The sequence below is a fragment of the Gavia stellata genome, chromosome 3 (assembly GCF_030936135.1).
Source record: "Gavia stellata isolate bGavSte3 chromosome 3, bGavSte3.hap2, whole genome shotgun sequence".
NCBI classification, from domain to species: domain Eukaryota; kingdom Metazoa; phylum Chordata; class Aves; order Gaviiformes; family Gaviidae; genus Gavia; species Gavia stellata.
This window is the reverse complement of record NC_082596.1, coordinates 37,952,812-37,970,328: the sequence shown is the minus strand read 5'-3', so window position 1 is coordinate 37,970,328 and position 17,517 is coordinate 37,952,812. Positions and strand designations below refer to the sequence as shown.

At 41.9% G+C, this 17,517-nt stretch overlaps 1 protein-coding gene and 1 non-coding gene across 2 annotated transcripts in view; both read left to right on the top strand.

The window, feature by feature from the left end:
• The first annotated feature begins 543 nt into the window (after positions 1-543).
• Positions 544-17,517, top strand: part of C3H8orf34 (chromosome 3 C8orf34 homolog) — a 165,106-nt gene continuing 148,132 nt past the window's right edge. The window contains exon 1 of the mRNA XM_059815599.1: positions 544-612. Coding sequence (XP_059671582.1) covers positions 544-612 — 69 coding nt within the window. The remainder of the gene's footprint in view (positions 613-17,517) is intronic.
• Positions 9,884-10,053, top strand: LOC132316811 (U12 minor spliceosomal RNA). Its single transcript, XR_009483941.1, has one exon. It is a non-coding gene; the product is annotated as a U12 minor spliceosomal RNA (small nuclear RNA).

Below are 17,517 nucleotides of genomic sequence, written 5' to 3'. Positions count from 1 at the left end.
CCCCGCCCGCTCTCCTCCCCCTTCCCTCGCTCCCGCCTTTTGTGCGCCGGAGCCCGGGCGCTAACGGCCGTCAACGGCCGCGGCGCTGACAGGAGCCCCCGGCCATTGGCTTCGGGAGCGGCGCTGTCGCGAGGGCGGCAGCTCGAGCCGCGGCTGTTCCCGTAACCAAGGCGCTGCCAGGCACAGGCGCGCACACACAGAGAGACAGCGCGCGGAGCGGCGCGGGCTCGGGGGCCGCCTTTGCAGCTCTCCTCCTCCCTGCACCATGCTCCGCTCCAGGCAGCGCCTGCCCGCTGCTCCCTGACGGGAGAGAGCCCGCCGCCGCCCCGCGCCCAGTTAAGCGGGCGACTGGCACCCGGCTGCCCCCCGGTTACCCGAGTTAGCTCCGTCCCGGGGACTTCGGGCTGCCGCCCCTTCGCAGCGCCTCCCCCCGCTCCCGCTGTGGCAGCCCTTGGGCAGCGGGGGAGTGAGCCAGGAGCAGCCGGAGGGACTGCAGCCGCCGCCGGGGGAGAGAAGCTCCAGCCCCCGCCTCTGGAGCTCTTCATGGCGTCTCACCAGCAGACCAGGATCCAAGCCTACCTGGAGAAGAATAAGATCGGTCCCCTCTTCGAGGTAAGGTGCGCTCTTGCCGGCCGGCTCCTCCGCGGTGGGGGCGGGGGTTGCCCCCACGATGGCCGCGGCTCCCCGCGCAGCACAGGTGAGCGCAGGGGCGAGGACGAGTTTGAGGCGCCGCTTCGGCGCCTGCCCGGCCGGAGAGGAGAGGAGAGGGCAGCGCCGGCACCTCCTGCCCTGCCGTACCGCACCACACGTGCGCCCTCCTGTCCCTCCTCCGAGTGCCGGAGCTCCGCGCAGCCCTCCCTTCCCGGCCATCCCGCGGATGTGCCCCGCTCCTTCGCCACGCCACGGACGCGCCGCCCTCTGCTTCGCCCGCGCGGGCCGTGAGACAGGTGCCCCTTCGCCGTCCCACCCGCGGCCCCAGACCCTGGAGGCGCCCCCGCGGAGCTGCCCGCGTTGCCTCGGCGGCCGCGGAGCCGCGCGGTGGTGGGACGGCGGCCCGGCCCCGGCCGTCCGGCCGCGGGTCCCGCGTAGCGGCTCACCTTCCGTGCGCCGTGAGGGGGAGGTGGGGCTCCCAGGCCCCCTTCGTCTCTAGGGCGGCAGCGCGGAGCAGCGAGCCGCGGGCGGTGGGCGCCGCACGGCCCGCGGGCGAGACCCCAGGCGCTGGGGCAGGCACCTCCGTGACCGGCCAGCGAAGAGGGAGAGGTGGATGCCTCCCCACCGGGAAACCCGCCCTCTCGACCGGGCACTCGGATGAAATCTGTCCTGCAAAAAGTCCGTGTCGATGGTGTTTTCTGAAATTTTTATCTGCAGTCATACACTTGGGAACCGTATTTTTGCTGTAGATTTTCCTTGGTCTTAGAAAGATGCACTTGCTTGGATTTGTAGATGCACAGATGTGCATATTTTACTATTTCTGTGTATAAGCTATGAATACTGAGAATTTAAGAGAGTACTAGAGCAATCGCGATTATTAGCATTTTAACATCTTGTTTCTCGTACGGTTTTTACATCTAAATGCACATATATTATACTTCAGCTGTATTATCCCAAGACGCAAGTTTCCCTTTTTCAGTATTTAACTTGTTCTCAATCAAGCTTACTACGTATGAGATCTCTTTTATTCTGATGTAGTGCATGTTTTGGGTAGCATTTGCCAACCCTCAAAAGTAAGGTTCAAATTTTGTTACAAAACTGTTCACTAAGGGTCAGTTTTTATTTTTTTCCATGGGCTGAGACTGTTGTGACAGATTACGTTGGCTCAGTGTCAGAGGTGTTATGTTCATTTTGCAATAAATAAAACCCCATTTGATGGAACTGTAACTGGGTACTAGGGAACAGCAGGTGATTTTTCTAGTTCTAGAATTCATAGAAACGGAAGCATTTGTGCAGTTCAATTTCTGAATAAAGGACTGTTCAGTCAACACAGTTGCTAGGGCTATATACGTAACTGACTCCTGTATATTTCAATGGAAATTAAGGGTTGTTGAGGAGTTAGGCCCTTGACAGCTGTCATTTTCTTCTAAATTTTCTTAACCCATTGCTTCATGCATTAAAATTCAAACGAACTACTTGACATCACTGTTGTGAGTCACTGTGTTTTAACCTAGTTTCTCAGTAGTGTAAGATGCTCATCTTTATTGCTTAAATAGCAGGATGCTTTAGTTATCAATAGTAGAGGAGAAAATGAAGAAGTTGTATTTGTTACAGCATTTCATATATCACTAAATATTTCACTGATCACTGTAATGTAGGAATTTCATCGTGGTAGAGTCTGTGGAAGGCTCTTTGCATAACCTTGCAGGCTGTCTACAGGTTGTTAGTGCACTCCTGTATACCAGGAAGAGATTTTTGTGTGAAATCCACTTAGACATGAATACTAGGGGGTGGATTTAAGATATAGGGCTGTAGCATTCATGTAGCTGTTTAAAGTCATTTTAATCCATAACACTGGGAGGAGGAGGATTGTAATTCTTATCTCCTCCACTTCCTGATTAGCCATTTAAAATCTACTTATGTATTTCATTTCGGTGATGTATTTTTTGTTCTCAACAGTTTTTTGAAGAACTACAACCTGTGCTTGATCTTATAGTCTTTAATAAGGGGAAGACATGTATTTGAAGTTGATGGGAATTGATCAAAGAATATGCATAGGGTGAAGCTTACGCTCTGTACTAGTATTCCTATTATATATGCATTGTGGTGTATCAAGAATACCATGTGTTCACAGTCAGCTATATTCACTAACACATCAGTTTTTCATGTCTCTAGAAGTTCCGACACATTGAGAAGAGAGACCTGTGCTTCGTCTTTCATTCAGGAACAGCTAGCATTTTCTTACACCACTTTTGTTTTTAATGCTAATTAATCACTTGTCATGGATGACAGCCATCTTTTTTTGCAGCGAGTACTAATTTTCTAATACCAAGTCAGAACAGAGTCGATTTGGATTCAATTTTCTGCGGTGTTATTTGCTGAGCAGGTTGTGAGTATAATTGCTCAATATATGCTTCAAGCCAACGTTTTGGAGAGTGCATAAAATAATATTGGATAATTGAGGGCAGTCGCAGGAAAGAAGAAAGTGGAGAGAGGACATGAAGGCAGTGATGGTGATGCATAAGCAGATCATATTGCATACTTGCATAATGAATGATCAGTGATCAGGAGGACTTTACACCATAGATCTTAGACAATTACGCAGGCACAGTTAGCTGATGGCTGGAACACTCGGTGGTTTCCTGATGATGAAGTGTGATTCCCCTGCATTACAGTCAAGAGCAGTAGATGCTATTAGTTGCTAGCTGGTCATTCTGTTTCAGTTGCTTGCAGTTATTCTGGTAGTGTCTCTTTTCTCTGTTCTGTCCTGTATTTGTGGCCTTCTGTTACCGTGGTTAGGGCTTTTTGTACTTCATTAACCAGCAGTATCTACCTAAGAACATCTGTTCTTTTGGACTTCATCTTTTTTTTTTTTTACCTTCAGCGCATGCTGCATATGCAGACCAGTTCAGTTTTATTTTGCTGAAGTTTTGTATGGTGTGACACTTGAATTATCTTTCTAATTGGTGTAAAAGAGAAGTGTTCAAGAGAAGTGCTGACATGTGAGATGCAGGAAGACTGTAGGCCCTCCCTTGGTTAAAAAGTTATTTCTATCTCTATAAAGAAAGGTAGGAGTAACCTTCTGGAGAAAGAAATAATGAGCTTAGGCTGACTCAGCAGGCATCAGCCTCCTACTGACTACCAGTACCTGTTAACGGATAGTAGGAAGTCCTATCCGCTCAACTATGAATGGTAATACACAGATTCACTTGATTCCAAACATTTTTACGAGTTAAATTCTTATTTATGGCTTAAAGGTGTGAAGGAAGGTGGGTGGGAATTAGTGTGTACATCTGAGCCTGTGTCAATTTTGAGACTTAAGACAGATTGCAAAACGACTTTGATGCTTCAGCCTCATTTCCCCTGTTGAACGTAGGTCCAAAAATCATGATTTTTTCAAAATTGTTACTTTGCTGCCATTTCATCTTACAGTTGCCTAAGGTTTTTGCAGGTAAAATTCCTGTGAACCTATAGGTCAACTTCTAAATGCTCCAGGCCATGCAGGTGTTTGTTAGTGCTGACAGTAAGGTCTTAAGTTAACCCCTTAAATTCTGTCAGGTTTCATGAGCTGGTTTATCCTGTTCTGTGTTGGTTTTGTGGTTTTGGATTTTTTTCCCTTTCACTTTTGAAAGCTTAGGTATCTTCCTGTAAGAGATTATTGGCATCTGAGAATACTGTGGTAAGACACCGAGTTAAGATTTGAGGAATGCCCTTTAGAAACGCCTCTCTTCTGGGATTTTTGTGGTAACGTGTAGCATAGCACTACCTGATATTTTTTTTAGGTTTGGGTGGTTTTTTTTACATCTAACTTGGAATGTAACAAGAATTCTAAATATGAATTATTTCTGCGAAGAAGCTTCACTGTTGTTTTTTTCCATCTTTCTAAAATGTGAACAGGAGGTGTGTGCCTAAAATTGGCTGGGACAGAGTATTCAGAATCAGCACCCACTCATTTCTGTCTGAGTGAAGTATTGACCCACTTTGCATTTTAAGCACCCAATCCAACAAATTCTTTTTGTGTGCTAATAATCTCAATGAATAATCCTGCTGCCTCTGAGCATCCATACATCTAGACTTCTGTATGACTCTATCTCTTCAGCATCCAGTTGTGTTCTCATCTGGGCAACCTGACAGTTTCTGTGAATTTGAAAGCTAGATCAGCACTCTTAAGAACAGACTGCAATAAATCCTCAAGAGCTCTGAGATAAATCTAGTGTTTTGGAATTTTCTTATTTATAGAACTGCAGCTAAAAAGCATCAGGCAGGTACATTGTTGTTATGCAAACCAGAAGACTGTAATTTCTTTGAGTTATAAAAAGCCAGAATAACTCTTCTCAAAAGAAACATACCAAATCCCTGGTTACCTAAGAATTTTTCTCGAAGTAATGTGGGTTTAGAACTATGATTTTTATTTTGAACAACATAAAAGCTGTGTCCATATTACCACACTTACCTTTTTTTCCTTTAGCAGACAAAATTCCTGAAGCAAATATCATAGCAAACTTCTTTTTTTCAATTTATAGTGGGTTTTTTTTCCTAAACGAGATGGCATCATCGGTGTATATTATGAACTGGCTTCCATTATTTAATTTAAATAAAATAACTATGCTTCTGACTTAAATGTTAACACATTCTAATGCACCTGTTTGGTGACTAACAGTATTTATAGTGCACCTTGTGACTGAGTTAGTCAAAGTTTGGGAATGAATTTTGGAGTTGGGACCGTCTTCTGAAGCAACGTTTGCCCTCAATTCTTAAATACACAATGTAGACACAGTCAGCTTGAGTGTCTCATTTACCAGTTTAAGATTCCTCACACTGTCAAATTATGTTTTAAGCTGCAATATCTGCAATATGAATGATAGGGATGCTCTCAAAGAATTGTCTTCTTTTGAGCTTGCTCAAATCATCTTTTATTTTGGTATTACACTTAATTGGTTAGATTCTGTTGTTAGCATGAAAGGGTCTGTATTCTGGATGGTGTGAATTTACACAGAGAAGCATTTAATTTCAGGTAGCTAGATGGAGCCTTTAGAAGACCAAGTTTTTCAGTACTTGGACATTGTAAGCATCATTTTAGGTACTAACCGATTACCCAGTGAGATTATTTCAGCCTGGCAGTCCCTTTTTCAGAGGAGCCAATATTAGCTGTTTTTCAAAGGATATATGGAAATCAGCAGTGATCTGGAAATGCCACAGTGTTACACAGAGGGGGGTAGGGAATCATATATAAGTTCTAATTTTTTTTGTTGCCTGCTACAGTAGGACTTTGTGGTAGCCTTTATGTGCACTGAAGTAAAAGACCTACTTACGGGGAATGAAAGCCAAATGGAAAAAAATGGTGCAGAGATGTCCTTTGCTTTTCGGAGAATTCACTGTGCGTTCTGATAGTTGCCTTGGTAAAGTTGTCTTTAAGGGAAAACAAGTGAAAAACCCCAATTAAAACTGTAGACAGACCCTTTTCCATTAACAAACAGTTCCATGAGCAATGGCTTTATGCTTTATGCTTAGGTGTTGTGGTGACCAAAAAGATGCAAAAGTTGTCTGAAATTTCCCTGTAAATGAGGCATTCATAATTCTCTCTTGTGGAATCTGGATTTAAGACAAGAAGTTGTTCCTGAATGAGGAAAATCACACGTTTTGGTCTCATTACCTGACTAGTTAATCTCTCAACATTTGAAAGAACTTGCATTTTTATGATATCTGCTCCTCTGGGAATTTGTCTGAAAGTAGTCAAAGGTTTAAAAAAACATTGGAAAGAGACAGTGAAAGAGATCACAGATACAGGTATGCATTTGTGTGGTCACAAACACAAATGGCAATTGCATGAACCTTGTTTCCACAGTGACTAAAACATTACTTTCCTGAAATGGAAATGTGGGCTTACTTAATTGCTTTAAAAAAAAAAAAATCCTTCTGGGCACAAGACACACAAATAAATAAAAATCAAAGTTATATTCTTTGTCTGATAGTAATAATTAAATTTGAAGAATTGTATCTAAAGTACGGAATGATTAATGTTACATTAACTTTTAATGTTTTTAAACTCTCAAAATGACAATTACTTTGTTTCTTGAGAGGGGGTCAGAAGGCATAACTAGCTTGCCATAAAAAAATAGCTGGGAAAATGAGAGGTAGTTCTCAATTGAGTTGCTGTCACCATCATGTACCAACAGAGCCTGGCTGCTCAGTGCTAACTAAGGTCTAGAGCTAGCAGATGTTCCTGTATAAAATAAAATGCCATGAGTCTAATGTCTTTGCTCTAGGACATGGGACAATGATGATTTTGAATTTCTGTCTGGCAACCCCTGTAGTAATAAATCAGTCTGGATCAAAATAAGCCCATCACTACTGCTCTTTTTTCTTTGTGTTTTTTCACATTATGAAGTCTCTTCCAAGTTTTGGATGATATTTGATGCATGGTGTTAATTAAACCTGAAGTAAGCACTTCAACTGTTTTGTTTCTTTTGATTAATCCAATCTTTTGGTACAAAGGACAAATGTAAATGTCAAATATTAAATAAAAAACTTTTAATGGCTTTAACTCAGTCTTTAATTTTCTCTGATGTGTTCTTTGCTGTTACTGATATATGCTTTTCCGAGTGGGCTAGATGCTGTCTGTACCCCAGAGTCAGCACAGTCTCAGCCTTCTGGTTGTTTTGGAGCTTCTGGGAGGGAAGGGGGCAGCTAGTACCTTAACCGGCATTTCTGCCACGTGTGATGCACTTCTTTACTCTTCTGGAGCAAGTGGGTTTCTTGGTTAGCTTCTTTAATCTTGGCATTGACTAAAAAGACACACCTGGAAAGACACCTGTTATTAGTGCTTGCTTCTTTTAAAAGTGTTACTTTGTAAATGGAAGTGTTAAAAAATTGAGTTAGAAACATAATATTTAAGAGCATTTTAACATCATATTCTTCTACAGTTTGCCTTTAATTTTGAAGGTCTAATCAATACTCTTTCTCTGTTTTCAATGTCTTTTCTTCCCACTTGTTACTTCTCTTGTTTATGTAACTGAAGAGGTGGGGACCGATAATTTCTCATTTTCATTTGTCTAGTGATTATTTGTTTTTTTTCTGTATGGTGATCTTTTTGTTTTTTTTTTTTCTTGTGTTTTTTTTTTGGGGGGAAGCATATGTGCTTTTGTATAAGTAAGTGGTAATGGAGATACTTTGTTACCTCTGGACTTGATAGGTGGCTTCAGGCATTTTTATGTTCACCAACTTTTGGAACAAAGACTACCCAAACCCCTTAATGTCTGTAATATGCAGATAAAAATGAGGTCTTATTGACTGTATTCTGTATTATCCTCCTTGCAGAGATGGACACTTTCTTATTCTCCTAGCTGTGAAGTATGAGAGGGATATCTTCTGTGTTAGGAGAAGATGCTTCTCTACCTGAAACCGTAAGAAACACTTAAAACCCAGCTGAAAGCAAAATAATTTTCAAATAGAATTGTTAGGAAACTGTTGGCCTCCTGACTAAGGCAGTGTGCTGTTTCAGACATTATTGAAGCTGATGAAAAGCAGCACTCATTTGATAGGAGGAACAAGAATTCATGAGTTTAATTCTAGGATGTAGGAAAAGAGCATGATCACTTGAAATGCACACCTATGTCTTTGCCAAGACAACCCAACATCCATATCTGCTCTTATTATAGAGAGTAATATCCTTTTAAAAAGCTTGCCACAGTCACAGTTTCGATGGCCTTAACTTTTATGTCAGGTACCATATGCTATGCTATGTTAATTTCTCCTTTGGCTACTCAGTTTCATTGAATACCTATTTTTAGTTTCATACAAAAGTGTTCAGACAGTGTCTTTAGGCTGAAGTCTTGATGCCCCTCTGGTTTTGCTCTTCTGTTGTTTTGCGCAGTTTTCTTTCCCTATTCAGATAAAATTCAAGTATTATCTTTGCATTAACCATGGAGTTTCCAGTGAAACCCCTCAGTTTTGAATGTAGCTTTACATAGCACTGTGAGGAAATGTGTTACAATTATGGGAATTGCCCATATAAAATGAAGAATGTGTGTGAACTTGCTTACCCACGTGTGATAAGTAGAAGGCTATTTTACATTAGCCACCTCTTACAAAATTTCTGTCCATATGGAGAGTGGAAATTGTTACCTTCATGTCTATTTACATGAAGCATTCTTTCTCTGTCCTCATGTTGCCAGCTCCCTGCAATATTCAATAAGTAAAATCACTCTATTCACGCACCAGATTTCTCTATAGTAGCTGGAACAATATGCTTATCAAGCTCTTTTGTTGGCTCCTGGAAGAGCTGTTTTCTGGGGCAGGAATCATGAGAGTTTGGGTCTTTCAGCTGTGTTGGAGCCTTTTTAATTGAATCATTCCTCTTCTCATAGCTTGTTTTACTCCAGACACTCTGATGGTTTAGTACTCAGAACTGCAGGTTGTGAGGCTGATCTAATAGCCAGTTGCTGTAGGTCCTATTCGTCTTCATTGCTGGCTGCCTATTCCTGATGTTCTTGTTCCAGAACTGGCGGTTGTCTCATACTACAGTTACCTAGTTTGGGAAGATGAAACAGAAGAAAAGGAAGTGTGCAAAGCAGTGGGAAATGTTCAGCTGGTTTAGCTCAGTGGGTCACCATGTGGTCTGATGAGGAGCGTGGCGTTGACTCAGGAGAGAAAACATAGGTGGCCAGAGGGCGAGGGGAAGGAGAGGAGCACAGCTGCCTTTTTCTTCAGTAGCAAACTGCTAGATGGGCATAAGTAATCTCCAAATCACTCCATGAGTTCTAACTAACTGCTCAGCCCTGTATATGAGGAGCTTGTGTGCTTAAGCTAGCTTCATATGGATCTTGCCTTTTAAAGGTGCAGTTCCCCACAGGTCAGGAGAATGTCACTGAGCCCAGCCCAGTCCCTTCTGTGAAGGAGCAGAAGAGGGAATTGAATAATTAGGGAGGATGGCCTAACGAATTAGGAGGAAATGGACCATATGAATACACTGAGCGTGAAAGTGAGAATGGATAGGAAATGGAAGGGGATGGGATGACAAAGATTAATGCTACATTGCCAGTGCATTCTTTTTTCCTTCTATTTTTTTTTTTCTTATAATCTCAGTCCCTACAGTCAAATGGTTACCTGGGATCTTTCTTTCTTTAAAGAAAGGTTCTAGTGCTTGTGGTTGCTGAGAGTATGACTGAAGGGTAAGAAACACAAAGCAAATAGAAGAAAATATAACTTCTTATCATCTAAACATTAAACTTATGTACCTTAAACTTATGAGTAAGGAAAATAACGACCCAGGGTGATGCCAGGGTCCACACTGCAAATGTGAGAGGAATTTTTGAGTGGGTACAGGTTGTCCCTGGGTGACCCGCTTACTTCGCGGGATGCCAAAAAAAAAAAAGAAAAAAAAAAAAAGAAAAAATCCACCCAAGGGTACTGAGGGAGCTGGTGGAGGAGCTTGCCAAGCCACTCTCCATCATTTGTCAACAGTCCTGGTTAACAGGGGAGGTCCTGGACGACTGAAGGCTTGCCAATATGACGCCCATCTACAAGAACGGCCGGAAGGAGGATCCAAGGATCTACAGGCCTGTCAGCCTGACCTCGGTGCCCGGGGAGATTATGGAGAGGTTCATCCTGAGAGCGCTCACAGGGCACGTGCAGGACAACCAAGGGATCAGGCCCAGCCAGCACGGGTTCATGAAAGGCAGGTCCTGCTTGACCAACCTGATCTCCTTCTATGACCAGGTGACCCGCCTAGCGGATGAGGGAAAGGCTGTGGATGTTGTCTACCTGGACTTTAGTAAAGCCTTCGACACTGTCTCCCACAGTATCCTCCTGGAGAAGCTGGCGAATCATGGCTTAGAGAGGTGCACTCTTCGCTGGGGAAAAAACTGGCTGGACGGCCAAGCCCAGAGAGTCATGGTGAATGGAGTGAAATCCAGTTGGCAGCCGGTCACAAGTGGAGTCCCCCAGGGCTCAGTTTTGGGACCAGACTTGTTTAGTATCTTTATCGATGATCTGGATGAGGGGATTGAGTGCTCCCTCAGCAAGTTTGCAGATGACACCACGTTGGGTGGGAGTGTTGATCTGCTTGAGGGTAGGAAGGCTCTACAGAGGGATCTGGACAGGCTGGATCGATGGGCCCAGGCCAGTTGTATGAGGTTCAACAAGGCCAAGTGCCGGGTCCTGCACTTGGGTCACAACAACTCCATGCAACGCTACAGGCTTGGGGACAAGTGGCTGGAAAGCTCCCCCGCAGAAAAGGACCTGGGGGTGTTGATTGACAGCCGGCTGAATATGAGCCAGCAGTGTGCCCAGGTGGCCAAGAAGGCCAACGGCATCCTGGCCTGTATCAGAAACAGTGTGGCCAGCAGGAGCAGGGAGGTGACCGTGCCCCTGTACTCAGCACTGGTGAGACTGCACCTCAACTACTTTGTTCAGTTTTGGGTCCCTTGCTACAAGAAGGACATTGAGGTGCTGGAGCGTGTCCAGAGAAGGGCAACGAAGCTGGTGAGGGGTCTGGAGCACAAGTCTTATGAGGAGCAGCTGAGGGAACTGGGGTTGTTCAGCCTGGAGAAGAGGAGGCTGAGGGGAGACCTTCTCGCTCTCTACAATTACCTGAAAGGGGGTTGCAGAGAGGTGGGTTCTGGTCTCTTCTCCCAAGTGACTAGTGACAGGACAGAGGAAATGGCCTCAAGTTGTGCCAGGGGAGGTTCAGGCTTGATGTTAGGAAAAATTTCTTTACTGAGAGAGTGGTGAAACACTGGAATAAGCTGCCCAGGGAAGTGGTGGAGTCACCATCACTGGAGGCGTTCAAGGAACGTGTGGATGTGGCATTGTGGGACATGGTTTAATGGGCATGGTGGTGTTGGGTTGATGGTTGGACTTGATGATCTTACAGGTCTTTTCCAACCTTAGTGATTCTGTGTGATTCTGTAAAGAAATGTGCATGTTTTGCACTGTCTCAGTTATACTTCTAGTACTTGATCTTGGCAATAGTGCTTGGATATAGGTTTGCCAGAGTGTTAAACGTGTCTTTAGCACTACTATTAACACTGGCTGCTCTGCCACGAACTCCTTCATCAAGATTGCATTACACTCCAATTTGATAGGCATAGAGTCTCTGCTGACATTTGTATAAGTGGAGAGGTAAACTGATGATTGTGAAGGATTCCTCTGGTCAGGTATCCATCTCAAAGAAAGGAATTCTGAATGATAAGTTCCGTGTTTCTTTTAGTGCACTGAAGCAGAAAAGCTGTTCTGTATTGTTGATAGCAGAATTTGTCCTAGAAGCCTAAATAAGTGGAAGCTGTCTCTTCTGGAGACTTGGCAGATGGTTCATAGAACTGAAAAGGAAGGGTAGTTTCACCTGTAGATGACTTTAGGAGAGAACCTATGGATAGGGCAGTTAGGAAAAAAAATTATGGGCAGATTCTGTGATAGTTTTGTAGAGATGGAATTGAGGGGCACGAGTATGAGTAAGGCTATAGTTTCATTTGAAGAAGAAAAGAGAGAGACAGGATAAGATTACTGGATTTCTGTGACTGGCTTTACTGGGATTTCTCAGGCTGAAGTGTGTGTGCATGTGCACATTCTATGCAATGCATATAGATGCTCTGAAGCATTGGGACACACCTGAGAATCCCATGTGCACTGGGCAAAGATCCTGCATAAATGTGGTAGGTGCTGTATGTTCCTGTTCAGACACATTGTATTAACTCCATGTGTCCAGGCTAGTTGGGCATGGCACGCTCAATACACCCAATGTGACCTGGGTATTCATCTTCGTAAGCATTCTGAAGAATCTTGTCCTTCCTGCCTAATCAGGACAAAGCAGAGATGTCCAGGAAACACAAGCTGAGGACAAAACCAAGGTTTACAGATGCAGAAATTCCTCTGGGTGTGCCATCATGAAACATCACCCCCAATTTTGCTGAGAACAAACTCTGCACAGGATTAACCTTGGAGAGATGGCAGGCTGCAGCTCACTCACTGAGTATCTAAGACCCATCCTTTTGTATGATATAGAGGTCTCAGAAAAAACAAAAGGTGTTTCAGAGCTCCTCCTAAGTGTTCCCTGGTTCAGAATAATGCCAGTAGATAATAATGCCTGTAGTCTAATACAAAGTGTAAGATAGTGAAGCTATTTGGGGACTAGGGCTGAATGGAGACTTACCAATATGGAGCAAAGAAGGGATACACAAAGAGAAGACTAAACTGCTAGAGTAACAGATTTAATCTTGATTTCTTATCCTGTGAAGGAGGAATACCTGAAAGAAAAAGATAGCAGGGGAGAAAAAGGAACAAAGGTAAATAAGAAATGCAAGAGAATTTATTTTATTCTGTGTTTCCCTATGATAATAGAAAAAAGATTACAAGAAATAAGTTGGCCAAAATGAAGATCCACTTAACATTTAGTTGAACACTGAAGAAAAAGTTAAGAAGTCAGGAGAGGAAATAAAATATACAGTAGTTAGGGTACTGAAGTGGTAGCCATTTATCTGGCTGCTGTTCCTACTTCTGCTACTGCTGTCCCGCTGCCTTATTATGTATTGTTCTGTGCTTGTGTTTCCCCTTCCTTTGTCTGTCTTGTTTATCTGCACAGAGACTGCAAGCCCCTCTGGCTCTTACAGTCTTCACATGGTTTAGGAGTTTTCACAGCAAGGCCTTGAGCTTGTTAGGGCCCTTCTGCTGCTTCTTCTTTCTTTGTGCTGCCTCAGTGTCTGGTAGTGCTATTAATCCCATTAATTGGTGCCACACATTCAAAAAAATTGATTTCTCCTCCCTTCTCCCCTACTTAGTGTGGCAGTTCAGAGCACTGACAAGTCTCGAGGCTGCAGTGCAGTCCATGTGAGCACGTTGTGTTCCCACAGGGAGCCCTGCTGCAGCTGGTGAGGCCCCAATTTACAAGAGGAAGGCCTTCACTTGTAACCAGGCAGATTTAGTCTAACATGAAATTAATAGCAATCAGATCATCAGGAAGGTTTAATTGGGCAATCACTGTCAGGGTTGGGAAGTTACTTTGCTGTGTCAGAAACAAACAAAAACATACACCAGTGATTTGCAGGCATTGTTTTCTAAATAAAAAGCTTAGAAAATAAGCTTAATAGTGCTTTGGCTGTTATTAAAAATAGCTCTACAACCCAAAACCCAATCACATCTTCTAAAATTGCCCAGATCTCAGCTTCTAGAAATGAAGTGATTCTTAGTTGCCTAAGCCATTTGCAGTCTTAATGTTAGAAGTGTCTGATGAGAAATGATGGACCTAACTACAGTTCTAGCTGTAATTCAATTATCTGTCCTTAAAAACTACCATTACGACCCATTTAAGTTCTCAATCATTAGTGAAGTAGTACTTACTTGTTTAAATATCCACCTAAGGCTCTAGCTTTCTTGTAAAATATACCTCTTTAGTCCTTTGTTTGAAAACCTAAGCCAGAGGACAGCCTTTGGATGTAGCAGGTCGTGTCCTGGGTAGGTTAGTGAGGGCATGGTGACTAGATCCGTGGTGACAGTTTACATGGAGGAGATAGTCAAAGCACAAATGACAGTTTTTAGAAATATACCAGTTTTGTGTATGTGTTGAAGTTATCTTGTTTGGGCTAGAGAAGTGATTTTAATAAATTGACCCATGTGATGTAATTATTAGAACTCATGTTTTTTGATGACTGCTTTTAAAGCTGTTTTTCCTGCCGTTTTTTCTCTTGGAAAAAATACTTATTCATTAGCTTACATTTTTGTTACACAGAGACCAATATTAATATTTTTTTCTTACTTCATACTTATGCTTTGCATAACGTAAAAATGATGGTAATATTGCAATCATATATGTAACTTAGCTAATCTATCATTTATAGAGTGAAAAGTGTATCCTACTTATGTAAGCTGATATTTATTTAGCTGTCCCCATTATCTCAGACCTACTTTATTTGTGGGCATGATATGATAAGTGTCAGCCTTAAGCCTTGTGTAACCAATGCACTTGTCCTCCCAGAGGCCAAACAGAAGTGTACAACATCCTCTCATTTCAAAGACTTTTTTTCAGCTTGGTATTGACATAGTTCTCAGTTTTGAACTGCTTTTTAAAGCTAGTGTGAGGGAGGTTTTTCACATTGCTTACTTAGGTGAGGAGTCCATAAGGACTTGGGGATGCAAGTAACTTTGTAATGGAACAAATAATGAGTAATCCATGTGACAAATCATTAAGGTAAAACTATATGCATGCTTCAGCTTTTTTACAGTAGCATTACATACGTATCTGCATTCGAATGTATCTTGTTTTCACCCATAACTGCTGGTGTTATACTGAGAGGTACAAAAGAAGAAGATCAAAAAATATGATTAACAGTAGTTGGGTCACTTATACTTTAGCTTAAGTCTCCATCTATCATATTTTGTGTGTGTTCTTAGGATGCAAGGTATGCTACCTTAAATTCCTCCATAATGACACATTGATGAGCAGATACGAGTAGGTCTGAGAATGTAAAATTTATAGATATCATTTTTGGGACACAGGGATTGACAGCAATGTACAACTTAGGGCTGGGTAGAAATATTTTATTCTTTTTTATTCTTGTTGAAAACCACATCTTCTTTAAACTTTTAAGTTCAATAAATTGAAATGTTTTGTTAAAGCAACCTGTAGTCTTTTTGTGATGAGTTGACTTTCAACTGAACGTCTTCATTTGGCTGAATTGCTTGATGGAAATTATAGTTTGGATATCTCTTAAGCTCCTACAAGCTCTATCTCTGTGGCTTGACTATGCTGAGAACAAACTGATAAATCCTGTGTGGAAAACATCTGCCTTAAATATCAATGACATTAATTCTGTCCTCCCTCTTCATGGTTCTCTTTCACATTGACCAATAGTGATCACAAATATAGGCCATCTATATAAAATAAAATCACTACAGAGGGATGCAAGAGTAGGATATGTAGGGGGTGGTTTTTTTTTTTCCAGAAGTAATGTCAAAAAAGTCCATTGCTCATGGATAAAAAAGCGAGCATTAGTATTTGGGTAAAGCTAGATTATTGCTTTAGATTTGAAAAAGAAGCCCATGAGAACAGACTGTTACGCCTGTGGTGGTGTTTCTTTCCAGAGATGGACTATTAAGTCAAATGGCTATTCTCAGAACATTCACAAGAGTGTTTGGCCAAATTTTTGGACTGGGAATAGATGGACGTTTATTCACTGGAAAAATATTCCTGTATCTTATTTATGTCACATTACCATTTGTGTTCAGCTGTAATTAAACTATGGGTATTCTGAGACTTTTTCCAATTCTAAAAAAAATAAAATAATTGGAAGCATTTGAATGTTGTGAATAATAGCTGTTCTCCTGCAAAAGTGCTTGAATGTTTTTTTCTGTGACTACTTATACAGTGTTTTTGTCTAATTTTTGAGCATATGAAAATTTACCATAGTATTACACAAAATGGGATCTCACCATTCTCATAAGTCCTTATAATAATAGGTACCATTACAGTAATCAAGAAGTCCTTGTCATGGCATCTTTTTGCCCTACATTCAGTGGAATGTTGAGTTTATTTTTTCTAGTTTTCTATGATATCAAAAGATTTTGTGATCCTTATAGGTATTGATAATATAATATAGATGTATAGATATTTGTGGGGAAATGAATGCTTTATATGCCTCCCACCAGCTGGATGTTTTTTGCATTTGATGCAGTACTTGAGCATTATTTCTATATTTTTTACAAAAACTGTTCAAATACTGACATTCAAGTTCAAAGTCAAGCTGTATGAGTGTTACGAATGTGTTTTTGAAGGTTTGTGTGATTACTGTGATATATATGTGAACCACAGTAAATTTGCATAAGCAACTATAAACATAACTTTCAAGCATTTGTGGTTTGTTTTTTTGTGTTTTTTTTTTTCTTTGCAGCATACTTTTGTTTCAATGTAGGAAATGAGATTTCAAAAGCAAACACAAAATTTATCCAAAGCAAAAATTGAGAGGAGAAAACCCGGTTACGGGCTGTTATAGTCCAGGGACAGTTACAGCCCCAGCCTGAAGCAGAGTCTGCAGCATTGGTGCAGTTGTATAGTGCTAAGTGTTTAGAAATACGCATTTGGCATTGGACCATCTCTTCTGTTAAACGCGTGCCTGGCTGTAATCCATTGTATCTAGTATCAGTTGTATATTGTCAACAAAGCTTGGTATTTTCCTTTGTAGAGTATGAGAAACACACTGTTCTCTCACTTCTGCTAATCAGTTGTCTTTTGTTCAAGAGTAATTTTCTGGGGCACCCTTTTTTCATAGGGCATCCAGCCTCTGAGGAGGGAGCGTCTTGTCTGAGGTGAGTCTTCCAGTGACTCTTTCTCTGCAGAAGTTGTATGGAGATCTGTTCTTCCTCTTGGTGCTCCAGAGGAAGGAACAAGCTTTACAATACACCGAGTCTGGAAGGGATGGGGGTAGGGTGAGAGGCTTTGTTTCTTCAGATGGTGATCAGATCTCTCTCTGATTTGTAATATCACTTGTGTAAATGCAGTTGTGCATTGGTTAAAGGTATATTTTGTCTTTGATATTCCAGTAGCCAAACCTGGGTGAAAAAAATCATTCAAGTTACAGTTCCACACAAGATGATGCAGCTGTATTTTGGCACAGGGAATTGATGTATGGATGTGGAAATAACTTGATTAGTGCAGGACTGTCCTGATACAAGTGTTTAGATTGAATCTTTGACATTACATCCTCCAGGATTACAAGAAAATACAGTATTTCTTAAATGAACAAAGCTAAATGTTACTTAGATATCAGTGCTGTTCTTAATACAACTACTGAATTATGCCTGCCATTTTCTGCCTTTCCATGCCTTTCAGGGAATATGGTGGTGTCTTTTTTTCTGGGTATATTTCAAGATGTGCAAAAG